General features: G+C 48.2%; 1 protein-coding gene across 5 annotated transcripts; it reads right to left on the bottom strand.

Annotated features, from left to right (window-relative positions):
* Positions 1–1,425: 1,425 nt before the first annotated feature.
* arhgap32a (Rho GTPase activating protein 32a) lies at positions 1,426–24,597 on the bottom strand. 5 transcript variants are annotated; one of them, XM_035534381.2, is made up of 22 exons: positions 24,430–24,596; positions 22,692–22,865; positions 21,018–21,102; positions 20,721–20,812; positions 20,325–20,409; positions 14,431–14,520; positions 13,471–13,608; positions 12,184–12,276; positions 10,939–11,061; positions 10,767–10,844; positions 10,358–10,439; positions 9,606–9,755; positions 9,389–9,491; positions 8,981–9,125; positions 8,708–8,790; positions 8,504–8,611; positions 8,081–8,226; positions 7,780–7,981; positions 6,453–6,598; positions 6,280–6,351; positions 5,720–6,187; positions 1,426–5,538 (listed from the first exon to the last, which is right to left on the bottom strand). In XM_035534381.2, the coding sequence occupies exons 2-22, from the start codon at positions 22,778–22,780 to the stop codon at positions 3,317–3,319; spliced, it is 4,800 nt and encodes a 1,599-aa protein (XP_035390274.2). In that variant the 5' UTR covers positions 22,781–22,865; positions 24,430–24,596; the 3' UTR covers positions 1,426–3,316. The 5 variants fall into 5 exon arrangements, with proteins under 5 accessions (XP_035390274.2, XP_081556262.1, XP_081556265.1 ...); XM_081700136.1 differs by having other exon boundaries at positions 9,389–9,755; positions 24,430–24,597; XM_081700139.1 differs by lacking the exons at positions 7,780–7,981; positions 8,081–8,226; positions 8,504–8,611 and having other exon boundaries at positions 9,389–9,755; positions 24,430–24,597.
* Positions 24,598–24,854: the final 257 nt, after the last annotated feature.

Below are 24,854 nucleotides of genomic sequence, written 5' to 3'. Positions count from 1 at the left end.
CTTCGACTTGCATACTTTTAGTTTGGCATTAGTTTAGCATTATCAGACCGGCGTAAAATGTCAAAACAACAATAACAAAAAAGTATTCAACGATGGCACCTGCTATGAAATTTGAGTTGTGTCCACAAACAAAAACTGCGGTATAAAACTGACCACGGACTTGAGAAATGGCCGAGTTACCGGCGCGGTTGTAGTCCGGTTTCGATTACCTACCTTTCCTTTTCGTTCTTTGTTTTCCTGTTGCATCAGTTAGTGTAGGCGTACTGTCATAGTGGTTTATAGTAGCCTATTCATTATACTGCTATTGTTTTTATGTTGTGTGTATAAAAGCTTCATTTTTTATCTTTTTTCCAGCCTGGGTTCCTCCTCTGTGCACCAGCGGAGTACAGGTGGCGCTTGGCTGAACGTCAGACAGGACACGTGCGTTTCTAAAGCCTCTGGACCAAACCGGCGAGACCCTCCTGGTAACGGCCTCTTACCCGCCATGCAAATCGACGAGTAAAACACCATCTGAAACTACTAGGAATCACAGAGGGACCAGGGCAACATCAGATTACGCCACTGCACGGTGCCTGAGCACTGAACACACAACGCCATATTGGTTTAGCGCCTGAACACACAACGCCGTGTTCGTTTAGCGCCTGAACACACAACGCCGTGTTGGTTTAGCGCCTGAGCTCCACAGCTCGGTACCTGGAACCTCCTCAGCCTCTCATGAGCTTTAGGATTCACTCCGTACACATACAACACATGCATGTGAATCTAAACGCACAATGAACTGCTGGATTTCAGTATTATTCAGTCGGGTGCAACAGTTTCAGTGAATCATTTACAGTTGGCGTTCATTTTTAGTGTTTAACACCAGCCTTCCAAAATATAAATCTTGATATTTCTTCATACATCTTGAATTACAGTTCAAATTCTAAACTATTTTTCTGTTCATCAAATACTTCAAATCCGTTAATTGGGCCTATTTTTACATACAAAAACCAAACTCCGGAGGCCCACCGCCTTCCGAAAAAGAAAACAAAAACACCGAATGAAAATGAAACCGAAAGGCGTATTCCACTCGAATTAAAACACCGTGTTTGTAAATCAGTACGAAAGCTTCGCCAGTGCGCTTGCGCCCTCTGCTGTTTACTTCTTAAAAACATTATCTTTAACAAAGATTACTGGAGCAGACAGACTCCAGACAGATCAAAAGCAAAAGCAATACGTGCGACCTGTTTCATTATAACACTGATAAAGAGCAAGACAAAGATTCTAGCACACGGCCCAGTTAAGTAATCCCTAATACTTTAATCTGACTAGGACTACTAGTGTTCACTAATGGGCCAGAACACAGTGATGAAGATTAGAAATAAATAGCTAAAGGTTTAACTAGTTGTCATATAGTTCAAAGTTTTTCCTAAATGAAGCACTCAGTTACAGTGAACAAGGAACTATGCCTTGAGATTTTAATAGATAATTTTAATGAAAGTAAAAGAAGACACCATAAAAAGAATATCCCAGAATAATGAATATCCCAGAATAAACAACAGTACACTTTTCTTCAACAACACAGCAACCAATTTCATTTAAACAGATATGTGAATTTACATTTTTTAATTTATAACCATTTAATGGCCAATCCAGCATCACGTGACCCTGCTGGTTTTTATTTAGATGTTTTTTTAAATATCTAATTTTACCCTCATCCTCAGTTCTACAATGGTAAAATAAGGACATTAGTTAGTTTTTTTGTTTGCTTGTTTGTTTTTTGTTTTTTTTTGTCTAAAGTGCTAGTTATTAGAACACTGGTGTCTCGGTCTAACCGTAAAGTGCTCGCCTCGCCACAGACTACGGTGGATCCAAACTGGCAGGAAAAAACCATTCAACACCACGAGAGGCTCGTATACAGCGTTACGAAGGAAGCCTCGCCATCTGCTCAGCTCATGACGGAGATGTTTCAGCTCAAGTTGAATTCCATCCATTCTTTTCATTTGACAGCTTGTACTGCGACGCACTTTCACAGAGATAATAAACGCAGGGCAGAATTAGTAAAAGATATGATGCAAGTGGTGCCTCGCCAAGTGTAAGAAATGGGAGCTTGTTGAAATGAGCAGCTAGCAATCTGATCACCACTGGGTATACACTCCAGGATGCCATGTTGCTTCTGGATCATCCGAACACCGTTACGGAAATGACAAAATCTCAAGACTAATGAACTGATTGACGGTGCAGTCAAAGAAGCAGTTAAAGCATGTGAACTCCCACCGGCAGAACACTCAACTGAGGTGATTTTCAAAAGCATTCCCCGAAATGAAGCCAAGAACAAGCCTAATGTGCAAGGTGTGTGACGTATACAGTGCATAAGACAACAAAAGGTTATTCCACATGAAATCAGTGTAAGGTTTGACATTTTTCATAAATGGGAAACACTGCATGAAAGATGCAAAGTGATGTTAAAGGCCCTCTTTGGTAATGATGTGTTTTCCAGCCAACGATGGGCTCCAGTTTGGTGGGTGTTGTTTTTGTTCATAGTTGCACTCTGACTGTAAACATAGTTACACCGGTGTTAAATTGTTATAAAATCCCGAAAAATCAAGACGAAAAGTCTAAAGCACTAAAATCGGAATATTTACAGTTACAAACAGCTTTAAACATATGTCATTTCTGTTCTGTATAAATGTTTTTATGTAGAAATGTTTCACAGGCGTCCCATCCCAAACGATCTCCTAACATGGCAGATGGTTACATTTATGCTTTGTGTCTAATTTCTCAGGAACGTGAACTTGGCTGAGAGCAGAGTCAGGAGTCACGTCTCGCTGCACTGCAATACTGTGTTAAAATGTCTCGACTGGAACCAGTAATTCTCCCAATTTTTAACATGAGCCATCTGTCATGTTTTGGGACTTTTTTTTTTTTAAATTGTGGAAGCCTGTAAAACATTGCAATCAGGAAATGGTCAGATGCTGCTTAGGAGAAACTGGAGGATTCGGGGGCGTTGTGACTCCTTTTATGAAATTAATAAGATTTAAACTTTAGCCAGTGCAGGAGCATTTTTTTGTTATGATCCAGTGAAAATCCCTGAATGTGGTCTTTGACATCGCTTTGGCTCTTTAAATGTAGCGGCTCCAAACTATGATGGATCTTGACATTTAGTGTGATTTGATACAAAATGACGCCAGCGTGAACCCTTACACCGTGTTACTAAACTTATCACTTCTTTTCCTTCCATAAAATAGACTCTGAGCTTTAAAAGACCACTGTCCAGCAGAGGCTGTCTCTCCGTGTCCTCTCTTCCGTCAACGTCCGGAGCTTCCGCAGACGTTCTTCATTCAGCGTATATCTCAGTCTCAGGCCGGAGCTCGGAGGGAAGAAACCCTCCCGGGCCCAGCGCCGTGGGGTACAGCCTGCGGCTCTGAGGAGGCATGCAGCCATAGTTGGGGAACACACCCATCCTCGCTCGAACGGGCTTAGACACGCAAGCGTCCGCGTATTCCGGGCGAGATGGCACAGACATGCTGCAAGTCCTCGGCCTTCTCTGCGTGGGGTACGCCAGTCTGTAATCTCGCTCCAGGGTCCTTTTGGCATAGCTTTCTTGATGACGACCTCTCGCACTTTGTGACCTATCTGATCTTTGCAAGCCAGGGCACCTGACCTTAGCACGCTGGGAGTCTTCCGCAGGGCAGCCGCCAAGGGTCTGGAACGCCAGCCTGTTCTGGCCACGGAGGCACACCCCAGCCTCAGAAGACTCAGAGCGCTTGAAGTCGGGGCAGCTGTGCTCTTTCTGCAGGCCCGGGTAGCGCGCGGGAGGCTGTGGGTAGCACAGCATGGAGCAGCTCTGCTTCAGCATCAGGGCAGCCTTGGCGCCGTGCCCAAAACCCCGCTTCTCCGCCCACTCAGGCTGGCACGCCTCAGGCTCGGGCAGCGGGTGTTCAGGAGAGTAATCCCGCACCATGGTCACTCTGTATTTCCCATCAGCCCCCTCAGTAGAAATAAGCATATCGTTGCCCGGTTCAGACTTGCTCTGGGCACCTCTCAGGAGATGGGCCGGGCCCACAGCGAGATCTGGCAGCCTCTTATTCCAGACGTTTCCTTGTCTGACGGACTGGCTGAAATGTGGATCGGATAAACCAGCGTCCAGAGCTTCATACACAGTCCCGTCCCTCCCTCTCGGCAACGGGCCGACATCCTGTTTCACAAAGCTGCGTTCTCTGGCAAAGGGTGGCTTGACCCAGGGGTCGCGATGGCTCTGGACACTGCCCGTGACTCCAGCAGAGCGGAAGGGTGGCCTGTGGGTGGTGTAGGCGTGGCTGCGTCTGTGACCATTCACTCGGCGTGCATCCGGGTCGCTCTGTTGGGCCTCCAGAAAGGGGCTGTACCTGTACTGGACTTTGCCATCCTCGAAGTAAGGCCGCACTCGGTGGATGTCTGAGGGAACTGGTGTCTGGTAAGGATTGTTCTGGCAGGATGGATGCTGGAAAAAGAAAAATTTGTCCTCCGGCGGCGCATGTATGGAGCGCACCCTGCGTATAGTGGGGTACACCGAGGCGCCATCCATTGGTGGGTACCTCGGGCCACCGTATCCATAGACGCGACCTGGGGAGCATTCCATCCTCTGGTGACCTTTGTATTTAAAAGACAGGTGGAGGGACCGCGGTGTCAGAGTGCTGTAGCGGTCCTTAGAGAAGCTCTCAGCCTGGAGCTGCTGGTAGCCCGGCTGATAGGGGCCGCTCTGTCCCGGCGGGCTGCACCAGGGTTGGGGATACACAAGGCCCGAAGAGCCCAGCAAACTGGCATCTTTTGGGCTGTACTGGTAAGCGGAACTGGGAGAGGTGACTGGAGCTTGCGGGAGAACCTCCTGGACCGAAGACGGCATAGTCGCTTCGGCTAATATGGCACGGAAGTTGGACGCGTTGGCAGCCTGCTTGCTGAGCAGAGCAGCCGTAGCGGAGCAGTCCTCGGAAGCGTGGCAGGCGGAGGAGTCCTCCGTTGGAGAGCGGCGAGGCTCCAGGCCCTCGCATAGCTCGGTCTCCGGTCCGCCGGCATCGGTGCCCACCCCCACGTGGCGGATATTCTCCCGGATGGACGCTTGGCTCTCCAGGGCCCGCTCTGCGTCCGCACCTTTGACGGAAGAAGGGTCCGGGGGCGTGGCACACGCTCTGCGCCCCGTGCCAGGAGCATCCCCTCCGTCGGAGCAGCTCAGCCCGCTCTCGCTGCCGCGGCACGCGCACGTGCTCCGTGGGCTGCTGGATTCGGTGTGGTTCCCAGCAGAGACGGCGCTCGGGGAGCCCGTGAAGTTTCCTTGGGGGATGCAGGGATCTTTCGTTGGGGCAGAAGGCCACTGCAGCAAGGAGAGTGGATCCTGGAGGCGGAGGGGAGAGAGGGGCGTTGGGGGCTCGGAGCTCCCTCTCTTGCGCAGCCGGGCGGCCTGCTGGGCTGACTCGGCCAGGGCCAGGGCCAGCACGCGGGCCGCGCTCTTCCCAGCAGGCTGCGGGGCGATGAGGGACACGGACCGCACCAAGCCCGGAGTGCAGTCAAAGATCACCGCACCTACGTGTGGGAAAGCGACAGCATGGTGCACACGTAACCCGTCAAACAGCGACACAAGTAGATCATCACCGAAAGATTAAACAGGAAATAAAGCTGGTATTCGGGCTAAGAGAAGAAAAGGTTGACAAACAGGTATTAGAAGGACAAATAAATGTTTGAAGACAAAAGCTCTTGTGGTGACCTGTTCCTGCACGCTTTAGAGAGTGGGCCGGCTCATCTCGAGTTCCAGCCTCTCCCTGGCGCGAGGAGGTGGGGCACTCCTCGGCCCCCGCGGACTCGCCGGGCCCCATCAGCGGCGACGTCGCTTTAGTCGCCGCGGCAACGTTAGCCGAGTGCATGCGGTTCGCATCCTCCTGGGCCTGCGGCGGCAAATCTGGCGGCACGGTCAGACCGGCACGTCCATCCCACCGCGCCGCCTCGCCAGGCCTGCCTCTCTCCCTCTTCCGGCCGCCCTCCTTCCTTGCGTCGGACGTTTGCGACGGCGGCTCTACGGCGAGGTGGGCGTCAGCAGGGTGCGGGGCAGCCGGGTCCTTCCCGCCGGACTGGGAGCCCCCGTGACCGCGGCTGTTCAGCAGGTCTTCGCTGAACGACACGGACAGGGCGTCGCTGGTGGAGCGCGGCCTACGTACGCGATACACCCCTGATCCCCCTGGAGTGAGAGAGAAGGTCCTTCAGCCAACGTGGCACGGAAGCGTGACAGCAAAAGAACAAACAAACACACCAGACCAAATGTGATTTTACCCTCATGAGTGTGAGAAGAGAGAGATTCTTCGCTCTTGGCCGATCGCATGGTCCCAGAGTCTCCTCTACCACCTGGAGGAACAGGCCAGGCCTGTGTTTGATCCCTTCAGTACATTATGTCTAGTGTGCACTTAAAAGGCAGCGTGGGTACGGTGAGATGGAAAAGTCCTGACCCTGGAGCGCCGCGGTCTTGATCTCACTGGGCTCACTGGGACGGTGGAGCAGCTTGCATTTGGTTGCCGTGGACGATTTGCCCATGCTGAAGAAGGAGCGCCAGCTGAGCACGGGAGATTTCCTCGCCTTGTTCTGGGTCTTCTTCCTATAAAACCAGAGCGTTTCATTCAGAGAACTTTGCACAGTTCATACTCCTGGAACAGCTGGGAACTTGATCAGAAAAAAAACACAGGCAAACACACAAAACGGACCAGACAATTTACACAACCCATTCTAAACCAAAACCTAACAACCTTTGTTTCCCAAAGCTGACATTTATGATAGAGCTGACATCCCAACACCTGCGAGCAGTCACTGATGCCAATGTTGGAAGAATCATTTCTGTGTAATAGGTTTACAACTTTATACCGCAGGACAGCTGAGGGCAAAACAGTGACTAATCAGCATGTCTGCAGGCGTTTCTTGTCGGAACCCTTAAATCCACATAGGTAATCCACATTTATCACTGCCAGCTCAGTGGTTAAGGCACTCAACTAGTAATCAGAAGGTTGCCAGTTCAAGTCCCACTGCTGCCAAGATGCCACTGCTGGGCTCCTGAGCAAGACCCTTAACCCTCAATTACTCAAGTTGTACTGAGTCATAATTGTAAGTTTCTTTGGATAAAAGTGTCAGATAAATGCCGTAAATGTAAATATAACAGCATTCCAACAAACAAAGAACTGCAGAACAGATTATAAGTTAAAATAACCTTAGAATGTTGCAATATCAGTGAAGGCTGATGCACAGAAAGTCATTTAAACCATGTTCAAAGACCTTCACCTGTCACTGTTCACAAGGGGTGAAGTCGGCGTCTTCGGCTGAACAAAGGATGTAACCACTAAAGCGATTCGTTTTCCCGGATTCTCTCAATAGACAGTTAATTAGGTTTCATTTTGGCATCAGTGCTACATACTTGTGTAAGGAGTGCTGTGAGCTGCCCCAGACGAGCAGGGCAAACACAATGGCATGCTGTGCAATCACCTCTGCTGCACCTAGGGACTGAGATTCAGTAGACACTCGGGTTTCATTCTGAGGTTTGTACTGTATCTCAAACTGGCACAGAAACTGCATTTCTTTTAGGATAAAGCAGCTGGCATGATGATATTTTAATCTGTGCCGAAGTCCAAAGTACGACAGCCACACTAGGGTTTTGTTTTCACTTGGGCCAGGATGTCTGGAGACTGTGGGAGAAGCAATCAAACTGTTTTGACACAGTCAACTGCTTTGACTGTGGCTCTGTGGCACCGATGCCGTTTCATACGTTTCCTCAGTGATTCTTGGACGCACCTCTCTGTGGGCAGATCGATCACGGTGTGGAATTTGCCCTGCAGGGCGGCGGGTCCCTCCCCCACCTCCATGTACTTGCTGTCGGGGAACACGGGTAAGGTAAGCTGGGTCTGCGTGCGGGCCTGCGCCTGCTCCAGAGACAGCAGCTTGGTGGATGGCGAGCAGACCAGCAGGGACTTGGGCCGCATCACGGTGCCGTGACCTGTGGGCGCACGCCACGGACAAGCAGCCGTTCAGAGTCGGTGTCTGGCAGATGAGGCCCCCCAGTGGGAAAGTGGAGGGCAGGGGGCGGGGCAGGTACCTGAGCTCTCGCGGATCAGCGTGCTAAGTCTGTGGCTGAACAACTCCTCCACGTGACTGAGGATGAACTCCACCACCACAGACTGCACACGCACCTCCATGAATGCCGACGTGCCGCCAAAACACGCCGACTCAATATGCTTTGACCTGCAGTACACCAGAAACTCATGTTTGCTCAAAGATTTATGGCAAAAGCAGGTTTGTGCTTGGAACAGAGACTGCAGAACGGCACCACAGGCCCAGAACATTCAGGAATGAGGTTCACAGGAAAAGAAGCAATTGCATGTTGCTTTAGTGGTGTGCAGTTCAATAGTGGAACTCTTCTTGCACTGTTACTAAATACAGGCCTAGGAGTTTAAATCTCTATAGAAACCTATATAGCTTTATACCTACATAAAAACCTCAGTATACAGAGCGACATCACCTGAGGAGATTGGGGGCCCAGACAATTGCCAGGTTTTTGCAGTGCATGTTGGTGATGTTACTCAAGGTCGCCATATGGGCCAGGTGCCTCATCAGGAACTCGAGAGTTCTGAACGACAAAGGAGAAAAGGACAGTTCCTCTGGAAAGTGGAGATGACTGCAGTCCTAACTCTCATCACTAGAGTGCACTGCGCACCAAACAAACCTGTAGTGCGGGGGAGGCAACTGCTGAATGACGTCATGGATTTTGACCAGCCTTTCATCATCCGTGGCTACTGACACTGCATCCTATTCAAAAAAACAAAAACAAACAAAACACACGCATGCACAACCCCCCCCCCCCCACACACACACACACACACACACACACACAGCACCAATGGCCACAAGCACCCATGTTCATACTACACTTCCACTAGAAGACCTTCGATCTGAAATCTAGGTGAGTGGGCCACAGCCCTAGTGCTTGTGCACTTACTGAGAATCTGTCATAGAGCTGGTAGGTGAGCAGGGGGTTGGGGAGCTCACGGAAGTACAGCTTGCACAGGGAGCCCACGGAATGGATGTCCTGGATCGACACATCCTTGCTGAGGTCTGGTACGTGCTCCGAGTCAAACTCATGCCTGGGCAAACCACGGAGGATGCCATTTATATACGTTTCACCTGACCGTGTGTCTAACACTACAGAGCAACAGATCAGATCTCTGTTGCAGTGACTCACAGCTCCAGGTTTGACAACAGACGTTTCTAGTTTTTCTGCTTCAACACACCTGACTCATCTCACCGGGTCGTTAGCAAGCCCTTCCTTCTGGAGCCGATTCACACAAAAGGGCCACGTTTAGGATACAATGACTGAGAAGCACTGATTAACCGAAATTCTCATTACCGCAGTTTCTGAATGTTGGAGGCGACCCCAGACAAGCGGTAAATTCCGTCCACAACCCCGTGCTTTTCGATGAACTCCGCGCAACTCTTGATAACTTGAGGGACTGCGGAAGGTAGACACTGAATGAGAAATCGCAGCCATGGGCTGATGACATGCTGTATGGAGCTCCTGGGTGCCCCCTGCTGGTAGCAGCCCAGCGCTCGCCGTGCGCGCTCACCGTCGTGGCCGGAGTTGAGCAGGTGCTCTCCCAGGTCACAGCCAAACACTCTCTCCCTCAGAATCCCACACTGTTTCAGCTTCTGTTTGGTGGGCCGGGACTTCACGAAGGAGCGCAGGAACGTTATCAGCTTGCCGTGCTTTTTACACACTGTCAGACATGGAGACGCAGAGACCTTAGACGCCCGGCCCAGCCGTACCCAGACTAGCCCAGCCAAGTCCGGCTGCTGGCTTAGACACAGCCCTAAAAAGTTAAGCTCCAGCTCCAATGGCTACTACGGCTCTGACGAACCCGTTAGCTCTGCCCAGGGCCAGACGAGCCGGACTGGAGATGGATACCTCTGCCAAACCCCATTTAGAGGGACTACACTGCGCATCCCTAATAATGTTTAATTAAATATCTAACACACATGACTGGGATCATGTGAAGATGGTTACATTGCTGTGCTAAGAGTGGTTGTTAATGACTCAGCGGATCTGTGCCATCTGTGCACTTCAGGCGGGTTTGTGTAGTGAACCTTCTCCAACAACAGGTCTCAGCTCTCTGGCTGGAGGCTGTACTGGCGTCTGTTTACACATCCAAGCTGCTACAACACTGACTAGCAAGGCTGTGGGTTTTATTCAAATGGTGAAAAATCACACAAAGTTGAACTTGTTTTTCCTCTTAAAATTACAAGAAGACCAAAGGGATGAAGGGATGGCCTAGTACTGTTTCATTCACGTCATCTCATTATCAATTCATGTAAAGGTCACCTGGCTTGGGCAGTGAACCAGTCATGTTTGGAGGAACTTTCTCACTGATCAGTTCTACACACTCGCCAGGGAAAAATCCCACCTGTACGGAGAGGAGAGGAGATGAGAGGAGAGGGAGAGAAGAAGAGAGGAGAGGAGATTTAGTGAGTGTCCAACTGCAGAGTGCAGGCTATGATGAACAGACTACACATAGATCAATACTCAATCGAAACAGGGCCAGAGTCGCAATCTTAGCTCTGGACTCGCTGATATTAAATATTAGGAAAAAAAATCACAATCAAAATTACAATAGGACAAAGGATAAAACAATAGGAACAAAAAAATTAATCAAGATTACTCTGGCATGCAAAAAACAAACAAGCAAACAAACCCCAAACCCCAAAAGCCCCAAAGCCCCAAAGCCCTGCACCTGAAAGCCGTGTTTCCCCCTCCACCAGCCAGTGTCTTCTTTGGGTGGCATATCAATGACTGAAACAATATCCCCCACCTAGAAGCAGGAGACACAGTCAGACACACAGAGAATCGATCTGGAAGTCAAACGGCACAGCACAGCACAGCACAGACGTGCTGGAAGGATGTACCTCAAAGGAGAGCTCGTCAGCTGCCTGCGCCGTGTAGCGCTTGAGCACGTGGGCAGCGGCCACAGCTGGAACGTTGATGGAGGACTCATCATGCACCAGCAGGTGGTTCCCTTTGTTATCAATCTGACACACACACGCACGCACACACAGAATTTGCAGCAAGTCCACTGATGTCACTGATCAAGAAAAACATACCGTTTGCTTGAAAGTATTTTGGTACAGGAACTAGGGATGCACATTATATTATGGCTACGATAGTTAATATCCACGATAGTTAATAGCTACGATAGTTAATAGCTACACATGATGAGGTAAGAGGAACCCCATCACCCAAATGACTTTCACCTTATTCGTCACTCTGTACATGCACTCTGTAGTCGGTAATTTAATCCGTAACAATTTACTGGCTGTAGTTACCATTTTCCTCAAATTCTTATTCTGTGCCAAACGAGCATGCGGTGCAGAAGACACACGCTATAAAAGCACTGTGAAACGTTTGGAGCTTTTTACTGTGGACATTAAATCATAGCAATTTCTTTCAACAGCACATTCTTTGCTCTGTCCTAGTGCTTATGGAGTCAGTCCCCAGGCTGCCTTTAAACTTATGGTCAATCACAACGCCAGGATACTTAACATTTCTTTCAGATACTGTTGGATTCCCCATTTCGAAAAGGTCAGGGTGTGAGGGTGTGGTGAATCACAGGCATACACACCATCTCACCTTCTACTACATTCATGCAACTCTCAACAGTTTGCAAGGAAAACATCAAGTGCTCATCCATGTCTTTTTAAACAACGAGTCACGCAGGATTACTATGAGGAAGCAGCATAATTCCAGTACACTACACCCAAAAACTGCAGTCCTAATAGGACAAAGGCCTGCCAGACACATTATGATGGTGAAATACGAGTTCATCTGGGGACAAAAGACACTTTGTGTTTTTCAAGTGACTAATGTTACATGAGAAGATGGGTGTGAGAGCCCTGGCTTTGGCTCTGTAAATAAAAACAAAGCAAACAAAAACACATCACATGACCAACACTCGGACTGGTAGTCGGGAGGAGGGGGCATCTGCAACTGAAGACTTCCTCCGCTCTACCTGAGCCGGAGGTACGACGGGCAGCATGCTGGGTAATAACATGAGGATTAAACATGGAGTGGAATCATACACACTCACACACGCGCGCGCGCACACACACACACACACACACACACACACACACACACACACACACACACACTACCTCCATCCACGTCAAAGCGGGTCCGCAGTTGATCTTGTTGTCAGCGATGAAGGAGAGGCGTGAGAGGTAGGCAGTGAGCATCTGGGAGAGAGGCTGAGGAAACAGGAGGAGACGCGGATGAATGAGCCGCGGAATGCACCGCTCTGCTCCTCTACAGCAGCCAACGCCAGTGCACCCTACTGGTCCTGGATCAGTCAGCTTTAAGACACTGCACTGCCCCCAGTGTGGCTTTTTTCTGCCTACCAGTGGCTGTACTACCGTCCACTACAAGAAACCACAACTCAGTTGTGTTCTAGGAAACTCTGTGCGCCAACCTGGGTAAACACTGGTAAGCACGCTAGCCGTGGTAAACACTGGTAAGCACGCTAGCCGTGGTAAACACTGGTAAGCACGCTAGCCGTGGTAAACACTGGTAAGCACGCTAGCCGTGGTAAACACTGGTAAGCACGCTAGCCGTGGTAAACACTGGTAAGCACGCTAGCCGTGGTAAACACTGGTAAGCACGCTAGCCGTGGTAAACACTGGTAAGCACGCTAGCCGTGGTAAACACTGGTAAGCACGCTACCTGTGGTAAACACTGGTAAGCACGCTAGCCGTGGTAAACACTGGTAAGCACGCTAGCCGTGGTAAACACTGGTAAGCACGCTACCTGTGGTAAACACTGGTAAGCACGCTAGCCGTGGTAAACACTGGTAAGCACGTTAGCCGTGGTAAACACTGGTAAGCACGTTAGCCGTGGTAAACACTGGTAAGCACGCTAGCCGTGGTAAACACTGGTAAGCACGCTACCTGTGGTAAACACTGGTAAGCACGCTAGCCGTGGTAAACACTGGTAAGCACGCTAGCCGTGGTAAACACTGGTAAGCACGTTAGCCGTGGTAAACACTGGTAAGCACGCTAGCCGTGGTAAACACTGGTAAGCACGCTAGCCGTGGTAAACACTGGTAAGCACGCTAGCCGTGGTAAACACTGGTAAGCACGCTAGCCGTGGTAAACACTGGTAAGCACGTTAGCTGTGGTAAACACTGAGCCTAGCAAAGACTCTTCCACCTTTGTTTTCTTCAGTCACACATTACTGGCTTTCTATGGGTCACAAAACTTGCCTAGACAATAAAGACAATAACCTGATTTCATCAGATTTCATATAAACTCCCATGAGTCTTTATTTTTCCTCACCATGCAAAACCTCACACATACATAATGTTTTTAAACACTACATTATTCATCCATTTGCACTGTTAGGCTGCCACAGGCCACTACGCCTTGCCACGGTGTGGTGGATGGTACCTCCGATTTGTCTCTGAGGTCGTCAAACCGAGGAAGCTCCAGAAGCTGGGAGAAATTCCGGTCATATATACAAAGATGGAGGTGCTTGTCGAGGACCCGAAAGTCTTCATACAAACGTTTCACCATCCATTTCCGCCCCTGGCACATGGCGAGAGAAACGTCACACACAGTAATCACAATGCTGAGCAGATACAGAACCTTAATGGAGATTGCAGTGTTATTAGGAACATCATAAATCAAGCTTTCTTGCTGTGAAAATCCTTAAATTTCCAAAGAAGCCAAAGCCTGAAGGTATTGTTTTCTGTCACGAAGCTGGAGGCTAATGGTGTTAGCGCTGGCGCGCTGATAACGCTAGCTCTACGCCCAGCTGGCCGAAGTTGTGGATTCTATCCACCAGCACTGAGATTTCATACAGCCAGATAATAAGATCAGCTCCAGTGCAAAAATACCGCTCCTTATCAGAAGAGCAGCACACACCTCACAGGGCTATAATCCCTCCTGCTCCCTTACACACACACACACACACACACACACAACCACCCTCAATACACCTCCTTCCAGTATTATAGAATAAAGCTCAAATCAGATTTTTAGAAGTTCCAAAAGCTCTCCTATACCACTGTGTAGGGTGGCCTCTCATTCTCTCAAGACTTTCCTGTTCAGATAGTATGCATCTTTTGTCCTTCAACCTCATCATGAAATCACACTGTTTACGCTGCTTGTGGTTGGTTTGCTGTTCTTTTTACAGCGTTGCGGCCCCACCCCCACCCGCCCCATCTTTTTTGTGTAACCATAACAGCAAAGCTTGGCTTCTCTTCTGTTGCCATAGCAAACCAGTGATGCAGTGATTCATAGTGATGCTTTTCTCTCTTGGTGTACTGGCCCGCATACACCTGCCTCCAGACGCACACACCCGCAACCTCATCTCCACCAAAACCTCCCCTAAAAGTGCAGTGGTACCTGGCAACAGATCTGCACGAGATATGTGAGCTCCTTTGGGTCTAGGCCGTCGCCGCGGGTCAGCTCACTCTGATCCTCGGCCAGGGAGAGCTGGAGAGGGAACAGAGCCAGAGAGCCTTCTGTCAGGAGTGGAGACAGACCAGGTCTTAAAGGCTGAGAGCTGAAACAGGACTCAGGAGGAGCCCTGTTTCTGATGGCACCTTTAACGCAGGAGGACGTGGAGAGCAATGGACACGCTGTGAGCTAAATCTGCATGAATTCAATTAATTACATGTTCATATCGACAGCCAATATGTTATTTGCTCATAAAGACAATTTTGAATTTATCATTATCAGTTTGATATTGGTATTTTGGCCAATAATTACAACTTTAGACAACAAGATCAATTTTAATATAGCCAATCTAAAGAAGGTTTAGTTTAGGCCTTGTTTGTATAATTTGTATGACTACAGTTACAAGGAAAATGCCAAAAACCAGAAATGTTGTTTTCTTTTGCAACCTGTGTATGGAATAATTTTTACATCAGATTTATTGTTTATTTATTTTTCTGTTTACTCATTAAGCAAAGTATCCGCCATTTCAGAGTTTTGCAGGTTTTCCAGTGCTGGGTTTTCTTACACCTGCGTCAAGGCAGAAAATAACACTTATTGTTTGACAAAGGCTAGAAAATAAAATTGTATGAAAAATTGTGTTCCCCTTTGTGTTAAGAGTAACATATGTTTATAATAATTGTGATGTCTGATTTACATGTGACGTGTCCATTTTCATTAATTTTACATAATCAATTTTCTTAAAGAGTTTAACATGTCTTACACCGCATTTCATAAATAGATTACAGTTTGAAGGTGCTTTACAATGCATTAAGGTAAAATTGTAAGCTATTAATATCAGTATCAGCCACAAAAATGTGCTACTATGGGTCATCATATTAGCCCAAGAAATTCAATATTGGTGCATCCCTAAATTTAATATTTCTTAATTAATAAAAAAGAGCAGGTAGCAATGAATGGTACAGTTCCACAGACCAGACTTCTACCAAAAGAATAATTCACATTTACGGCATTTAGCAGACGCTCTTATCCAGAGCACCATACAAAAGTGCTTTAGTTAAAGTATCCTTCCTAGCACAAATAGGTTAGAGTCCAATAACACCCTTAACCGACACATACCAGAGCCAAGTGTCAGTGCTGAAATGCAGAATGAGACCTACAATACGAGAGCAATTATTAATAATTGTTAATAATCATAATAAGTACTATTGCCACTACACATAAAAAGGTAATCTGTTTTATATGAGATGCAGTTTGCTTTACCACAATAAAACTGAGAGGCTAATGGTAAATCTCAGAATTCGAATTGTGTATTTAGGTATAGGAGTGGTAATGGTGGTTGTTATGATTAATGAAATTATTACATTAATTATTACTATTTGTTCTCAAATTGTGTTGTATCTCTCACTCTACGGTTCAGCACTGACACGTTGTTTTGAGTCTTTGTTAAGAGAATCATTACATCCACACTACACTGAAATTACTCACTGTAGTCTTCTTCAGAGATTTATATATATATATATATATATATATATATATATATATATATATATATATATATATATATATAAATAAAAGGAGTGACTTCTCAAGGATCGTCACAATTTTAATAAAACGTACTATATGAAATAGTTTCTTAGGTTCACTTAAAAGTGCTGTGAATCTCGTGTTAATTGCTAATTATCAGTACAAATGAGGATGTCTCATCAATCTGTGCAAACAGGAAGAAGGAAAGAAGCTTTAGCATTGTAGCATCTGCAGTGAGCTTGCGTCCATGACCCCACTATGGTAAGCCCTCCACAGAACTGACAGCAGGACAGCTGTTTGGAAAGTCTGTAGGGTATAAACAGGCAGGCCAACAGCCCACAACTTCAAAAGAGCTGAAAGAATATGAAAGCTTGGCTTAATTATAGCGAACACTAAAGCAAGCTCACAAGAGGTTATATGACCCAGTTAAGAAGTGCACTGAAACTGAAATAGTAGCTACATCCAGATGACACATATATGGTAAATCCTGCAAAAGAATTAAAAATTAGATAAAACCTAACCATTTCAAAATTATTTAAAAAAATGCCAAATTATAAACATACATAAAAATGCTTGACGGATCAAGACAAGACTTCATGCATTCATGACTATGGTTTGTATGCTCAGTGTTGAATGTTCTTTTTCCTGATGGCATATATGTATTAACATAAATTTCCCTGATGGCATGTATGCAACAGTTATAAACAGTTGGTTTTAACACAAAAACAAGTGACAATGCAGGGGATGAAGCAGCCAAACAACAGAAAGGATTCAAAACTGGTCCTAACAGTGTGTGAGTAGTGGGAAAACCACTACATCGAGACAGACACGAGGAGAAGTGGAGCTCTAATCTGCACGGCAGGCACACGCTGCACCTTTAACAGACACACGGCAGGCACTCGCTGTACCTTTAATGGACACCTGCCCAAAGCAGGGTGGGAGAGCGCCAGTGGTCGGTCCTCACCAGGGTGGAGACTTCCGTGTTTCACGGGCTCAGCACACACATGCTTGGCTGAGCGCCTGAGCAGATCCCTCAGCCAGCGCGCCCCTCTCTCTCGCTCTCTCTCTCTCGCTATCTCTCTCGGCTGCAGACGGATCGCCTGCCTTTCCGGCTCTCTGCACCACACGCGCTCTCTGGCTGTGGCTCATAGGACTCATCTGGTTGCCAGCTGTGTAGGAAGCCCTCCGTGCACTTCCCCAGGAGCTGCCCCAATCACCCTTCCCCAGCTCCTGCAGCAAGAACACTCACACACATGATTACAACCCAGGAGGAGGGGTTTCCTTTTCTTGGCCCCTCCCCTCCCGTATTGGACGGCAGCCCCTCCCCCCTCGGGTGACTGGACGGGGCCAGGCAGGCGTATATGGAGCACTGAGCTTCATGGCCAGTGAGAGCTAGCTCTGCTCCCTGCACTGCCTAACCAATCTCTCCCTACACACACACACACAATCCGGGGACCAAGACCAGTAGGTATAGCAAGGAATTCCTCTCGGAATATCGTAAACAAAACAAACAAGAGATTATTAAACAAAGAGAAACACACAAGTGACAGTTACCTATTAAGAGCTTTTTAACGTTGTAAAGCACTTTGTCGAAACTTTCTGAATGGATACACGGCACACCAATCCCAGTGCTGACATTGTGTGTACAGCTCAGGAAGTGGGTTAAAGGCGGGACCAAACCACAACAGGACAGCAGGACAACCGCAGTTCAAATTGCTCATGCTGCACAATCTGAGATTTAAAAGCGCCAATGTGCTGTAACCAGCCACATACGCCTCGAGCAACTAAAGCAGCTGTAATCCTGGATCAAATTCCTCTATCTGAAGAGCATAACCTGGTTATCGGTGCTTCATCACTCCACTGTCTCTTTTTGCTGAGCTGCAACCAGCCACCTGGTGTCCTGTCCTATGAAGTGGGACATGCCTCATGCAGTCACTGTCCTGTATGTCTGTGACACTAAAATGACAACAAAATCATACCATCTTTTCCAAAAGTTCAGAAATTAATCTAGGTTCTCTAGAGCCTAAAATATAAAAAATATAATCCACGTCTGACCCAGATTATGGTGTGCGAATCAGATCTATAGTAGCAGACGACAGTGGAAAAAAAAAAATGTACGAATCAAAGCGTGGGGAGAACAGTGGGGAGTACAGGGGCTTACCAGAACATTATTCCTAAATCTACACACTTATATTTGAGAAAAACACTCCGCTTAATCTGTTATGTGGCACCATCAAATAAGAAGAGGTAATGAGGTCACCCAAGGCCAGAGGAGGCATTTCAGGGGGCCCACACACCCAGCCCCGGGGTCTGAATGCCTGAGGTTCTGTAATAACACGGTGATGAGTGAGAGCCACAGTATACATGGGCGCCCCCCCAGGACCCCTTGCACGTGTAGGACTTACGGGGTGGGACCGGTCCAACACGGCAGCAGCTGCACATACCGAGACGGAGGTGGGAAACCTGAGGAGGCACCGGCTCTGGATCTTGTCTGCGGATTAATTCGTTTGGCCGGCGTGTCCTCCCTGGGGTGGGGTGAGGGGGGTATGGAGTGCATGCGAATGGATTCCCTGTAAACTTGAGCCGAGGTGTGTGGGACAGCCACACTGCCTCCGGGAAAGCGGCACAGGCCTCCGAGAGCAGAGGTTGCCGCGGCGTACAATGCCACGCCCACGCTCTTCACTTGACCGGGCCTCTGTCGCTGACCTTTTAAACATTACTACAACAGAGCTGCTGTTTGTTCTCGATTCTAACAAAGTCAAACAAAAAATAACTCCTCCTTCTATTTTTGTAGCAGGGGTAGTGTGGAGAAACCCTCACCACTGGGTGGGGTGAAGTGAGCACTGTGGGACTCTCAGAGAGAACAGCTCGACCAGAACACCCCGTACGGAGTCGTCTGCAGCGTCAGCATAGGAAACGCACATGGTGAACTGAACACGTGACACGAGATCTCTCTCCAAAATGATCTCCGACATTCCCCTCACGATCCAGTTCATTTCCCCACCCAACACGAGGAGCAAAGCCGACACCCGGTAAGATCAACGTGCCGGCCGGGAGCGGGTCGCTCCTGGAGGAGGGTGTGACGCTGCCGCCCCCTACTGGTGGAGCTCACATCGGTGCTGCCTTCACGGGACAGCCATTGTACTGGTGCATAAAAGCGAGATTAGATCCACAAACACACGCCGCGCAGACAAAGGAGCGAGGCTCTCGTCGATACGCCACAGCAGGATATTGCCGATATCCGATATGCAGAGGCACTAATGTCCCTTTGTTGAGCCTCTGGGAAAGGCAGGGCCAACATAAAGGCAGTTCAGAGAACCACACCCTTGGACATGTCACACAAACAAGTGAGGAAGGAGATCATAAATCTAATCTGCGTACAGGGGCAAAAAATAAAAATAACACACACACACACAAAATACAATGGAGGGCTGGATTCTCTCAAAATGTTTTACTAATAAAAATGCTAAAATTACAGTAAGTTCAGAGTGTATAATGGTAGAGATCACAGTGAGAGAGACGTCACTGGGAAACGACCAGGTGAACTGGGCGCAGGAGCTCGGCCTCTGTGGCACTGAGGATGCTGCTGCTATTTGCTGCGTCTCCGTGGAGACCCTCCTCCCCCGTGTCTCCGTGGAGACCCTCCTCGCCGCAGCCCATCAGCATGACACACTTAGCACCTCGGACTAGGCAGAAGCGGACTGCCACATCACCGACTGAACCACGCATATGCACGATGTGCGCACGCTCATATGCGCATACGAAGAGTGACCTTGAATCTGCGAGGATCTGAGGATCTGTTCTTCAGTCTTCCGTCCCCACGCGGGTCCGACCAAAATAGCACGAGCGGGAACGAAACGGCTGGTGAGCGCCTCTTCCCAGGCTACGCTGTCGTATCGTGATGCATACAACAGCATGTACAGCGTAAATATCAGAACAGGAAATCAACGCACTCTAGAGCTCGTGTGTAAAGAACCGCAGTGTCGTTTACACAGCATGGACAAACACTGCTCTCTGCTGGCGGACAAAGGAAGTGCAGAGGAGTCTATCTGAATGCAAACAGTCATGAAGGCGAACACGCACAAACCGTGGCAGAAGGTGCATGTGAAATGGAGGCAGCGGGAGCCTAACGGATGAAATGGCATGGTAGCAAACACGGGACTCGCCTGCAGATCTGAGCTTGGTGCATAATTAAACCACTAGTAAAAGAAGGGAGGACGCCGATCCGAGAGCAGCTCGGCCAAGCCGCAGCCGAGCGATCCATGAAGCCATTCCCGGCGATGGGAAGGGCCGCGCGGACACGTACTGGCACTCACCTGCACGGAGCCAAAGTCCACGTTCTCATAGTGGAAGTGGGCGCACTCAGCCAGACGAGGGAAACGGCCTCTGGTGAGGGACAGCCTATAAAGAAGGAGACCTCATCAGTATTCCAAAAGGGCTCTAACCCAGAGAGAGAGAGAGAGAGAGAGAGAGAGAGAGAGAGAGAGAGAGAGAGAAAGAGAGAGAAAGAGAGGGAGGGAGGGAGGGAGAGCGAGAGAGGGAGAGAGAGAGAGCGAGAGAGAGAGGAGGGGGAGAGCGGGAGGGAGGGAGAGAGAGGGGGAGAGAGAGAGCGAGAGAGAGAGAGCGAGAAAGAGGAGGGGGAGAGAGGGATAGAAAAATGAAGCGACTGTGTCTCTGTCAAGTGTCTTGACTCACGGGGAGAGGGCGCTTACTTTTTCACGTTCTTGACCTTCATACTGGCAGTGCTGGTGCACGACCGGAGGGAGGACTCATCAGGCAGCTCAGAGCCCATGACAGTCGCAGCCTGCGCACACGCACGCACGCACACACGCGCACACACGCACACACGCGCACACGCGCACACGCACACACGCACACACGCACACACGCACACACGCACACACGCACACACACACACACACACACACACACACACACACACACACGCTGCAGATGCACGAGGGTGGTAAGCTGCAGCAGGCTAGCACAGGCGCCGCCAAATTACTGACCATGAAAGTGATGGCATCCTCCCAGCCGGCTCGCTGGGGTGCCTGCGTGCCCTCGTCCAGCGCGGGGGGGTGGGGTGGGCATACGCTAAAGCAAACACATAGAGGACGTTAGCTTTGGAAGAAAACACCTTTCCTTACTGCATAGCACAATTACATGAGGCCAAGTCCAGTGAGAAGAGCACAGGAACAGAGCGAGAACAGAGCGAGAACAGAGCGAGAACAGAGCGAGAATCAACATGCTGAACTTCTGGCCTCAGAGTTATGTAACAGCCATACAAGCCTCTCTGAGTATGTTAAACAAACACACATGACAGGCCATTTGTACCAAGCCCATCTGCTTCATATACCTTTTTAAGTTGGTGTTCTGTCCTACAGTACATGCTAAACTGTTTCTCTTATTATACATGTAACATGTAATAGATTTTTCAAAAAGGCACAAAATCAGTGTTGCAAGGTTTTAAGCAAAGTTCCAGTTTCTAATGCCTGAATGTTCAAATAGATGTGTGTTTCTGCAGTGAGTTCAGGTAAGAACGCAGTGAAGTGAAGGCACCAGAGCATTACATGCGATCAGACGCTGCACACTAGAGGGGGTGGTTTTAATGGTGAACAAAGACCTCAGTCAGTCAGTCGCCCAACGATGGAAACTGAAATAAAGAGCTGGCTTAAATTGTAACTTGAAAAAATACAGCAGCTCTTTGGGGCAAGAAAGGTGAGTTGGCGTAGCTTTGGGGACGGCAGAGTCTTTCATTGTAACCAGGAAAGGTGGAATAAAGGACTGGAATTTAGCTGTCTGCCGCACAAAAGGCAATGTGAGTCCGTGAAGGCCTCTGGCCCCCAGAGAGGACAGAAGCACGCAGATCAGGGAGGCAGGATGAGTTTATTTGTGTAGCAGTTTTCATACATAGCGGCAATTCAAAGTGCTTCACATAAGATAGAAAAGAATAAAAAAGCTCATTACATCCTGAGATTTATAACCTCGAGAAGGTCTTTGCCAAAGAATAAAAAGTTACAGTTTATTAAAATAAAAGATAAAATGGACTAAAGTTAATTTAATGAAATAAAATGGAAAAATTAAAGAGATAAAACCTGAATTAAAATGAATGAATAAAAAAAAAGAATAAGTGCATAAAATCTCAATAAGAATATAATAATAATAATAATAATAATAATAATAATAATAATAATTCTCTGCGAAACTGTTAAAACAATTGAATTCACTAACAGAAAAGTTTCTTATTAGGGAATAGTCACTTAAGTCCCAGTGTACACATGCAGCATTTCCCAGCCTTCTAACTGTGAGCTAATGAAACAGGGGTCTGCCATAGTACTAATGAATCAGGCCATACGGGAAAGGCATCGGACGCAACTAATCACGCATGCATGCGCACACACAAACACACACACCTTCCTACCCATGCTGCCCTGCAATGGCACTGTTCTCACAGCACGTAGTGTCGCATTCGAGACGCCTCATCCAGCCCTCTAAAAACCCATGTGCACAAGCACACATGCACCCCCACCCACACCCCACCTTCCCCTGCACACTCACACACTCCGTGGCATGACTAATCATAATCCACCGCAGCGGAGAACACGTTCGGAGAGGAGCAGCGACATCCGGGGGAGGGTATGGGGGAGGGTATGGGGGAGGGTGTGTACGAGGCTGCGACTCACCCATGGAGGGACCGATGGCTGGCGGCGTGTCCCAGCGGCGCGGGAGTCTGGCTCTGCGGTGCTGCGGCACATACGCTGCCTGCTTCCATCACACTGACTCACCACATCCACTGCCTGCCGGCAGGGGGAGGGTGAGGACGAGACGCGTCCTCCGCTCACAACACAGCTCCAACCCTGGCCAGGCAGAAGGGCTAGGCATTAACCCGCTCTGAGCTGCAGCACACAGTAGCTACCGCACAACTGCACATACGTACACGGTGTAGCACAGGGCACGGTATAGTATGCCCTTAATGAATAGGCTACACAGGGATAAATCCACATGCATAAGAATTAACTGGAACACTGCTCTATTTTCTCAAAGATAAACACCCTGATAGCTCACTAACTGCTCACTGCATATCTCAGATGTGTCTATTTTCCCGTCTGCGCTCCTTATTCCGAGGATTAAAAGGGACGCCCATTTAAACATATCTCCTCTGCAGGCAGAGCTGTCTTTATTTCAGGTGTCCTGCACTAGCATAACTATCTCAGACAGACTAACAGTCATCTTCGCTTTGCTACAAACTGTCAAACCACTGCAAGAAAAACACAAAATCAGATGGCAAACCCTACAAAAAATGTAAATGAAAAACTGACTCAGCTATTAAGTGAATTACATCCTTGTTTATTAATGTAAATCTTCTAGGATTGTTCCTAGTTAGTCAAGAATTACAAAGCATGAATTACACAACTACTGATTCTTTTTACTGCACACAGTAGCCAACAGCAAAATAAAAGTCTTCTGCCCACTGCAGTACTTTTTCAAACAGGTGTGTGCTTTTGCTGACTGGAATCATTTGAGTGCTTAGCAGAGTTCACACTGCTGTGACGGAGGTTTGGGAGACATGCAGGACAAACGTAACTTACGGTGACCACATACATACATATTCTCTGTGTTCACTGCTTCTTACCTTTCCACAGGATATGTACTGAAAAACACAACTGAAAAGGGCCTTAATATTTCACGTTCAAGATGATCCTTTTTGCTGCATACTCTCAGTTGTCTGTGGATATTCTCAAAATTCCTACATTTTATATTCTTGAATGGCTTCCCATAAAGTATGTATGCCGTTTTATGGAATATCTGAGATCTTCATCAGTCTCAGTTGCTTTGAATTCTTCAGAAATTGATTAATGTTTAGTTGCTAAGCGACAGGACTTCTCCCCTACACCACACTGCAGAACAAGTTGTCTTCCATAGTTATGCTTCACTCAGAGATGAATTAAATGAGATAAACATGACATTGGATGTTTAAATATTTTTGCTTGAGGCTTGTTTGGCATGGTTATCTTGGAGCACTTGACAGCTGGCTAATTCTTATTTGTAAGAATCTCTTATATCTCATTCTTATTCCGTTATTTGATGAACATGCCAAAGGAAAGTGGGAAATGTTGACTCAAAATCTCGCAAACATCTCTACTAGTTCATCAAAGGTCTGTTTCTTTAAGCAAGACATCGCACTATAAATGCGCCCCTGCTCTGCTCTCCGACGTGCATTCGCCTTTCACCGCCTGCGACCGAATCAAAAGGTCAAACTTTTACTGGAGATGCCCGAGATGTGTCGCGAGCGCGGAACTGGCACGTGACGCTCCGGAATCGCCTGAACGACGGAAGCGGACGGCATCTCGTTACGCGCCGCTTGGCAAAAACAAACAAACAAAAACAACACAAAACACAAAAAGCCGAATCTCGACTCACCTGTCCGCGCGTGAGCTGAAGGAGTCAGCGTTCCCGTCGCTGTGCGCACCTGTCCATTCCCGATGCTGCGATAAAAAACACCAAGACTAAGAGTGCCGGAAAACTGCAGGCTACGTGGTGCATGCACGGGGACGTATCCGAAGCACGCAGAAAGTTCGTGTTGTTGCCAGAGCTGCGCTCGCGGGCGTGCGCGCGGGGCGTGGCTGAAGGAAACGGTACATGACGTTTACCGAAAGGGCGTGATGACGTAATACTGGGAGTACTGGAAGCAAATCTTGCATAAACGCTTTGAAGATTGCTCATTAGTAAGGATGTTCTCGCAGTGGGGGTTGCAGTGCGCGACATGCATGCTACAACAGATTACCAGGCCGCGAGAGCTGAGCTTGTAGCGTGGGCGGAAAGGCTCGTGCAAATGGTTAAAGCTA

Source organism: Electrophorus electricus, chromosome 17, assembly GCF_041902795.1.
Source record: "Electrophorus electricus isolate QZ-2024a chromosome 17, ASM4190279v1, whole genome shotgun sequence".
Taxonomy (NCBI): domain Eukaryota; kingdom Metazoa; phylum Chordata; class Actinopteri; order Gymnotiformes; family Gymnotidae; genus Electrophorus; species Electrophorus electricus.
Note: the sequence above shows the minus strand (reverse complement) of the source record. Positions and strands in the feature narration are given on the sequence as shown.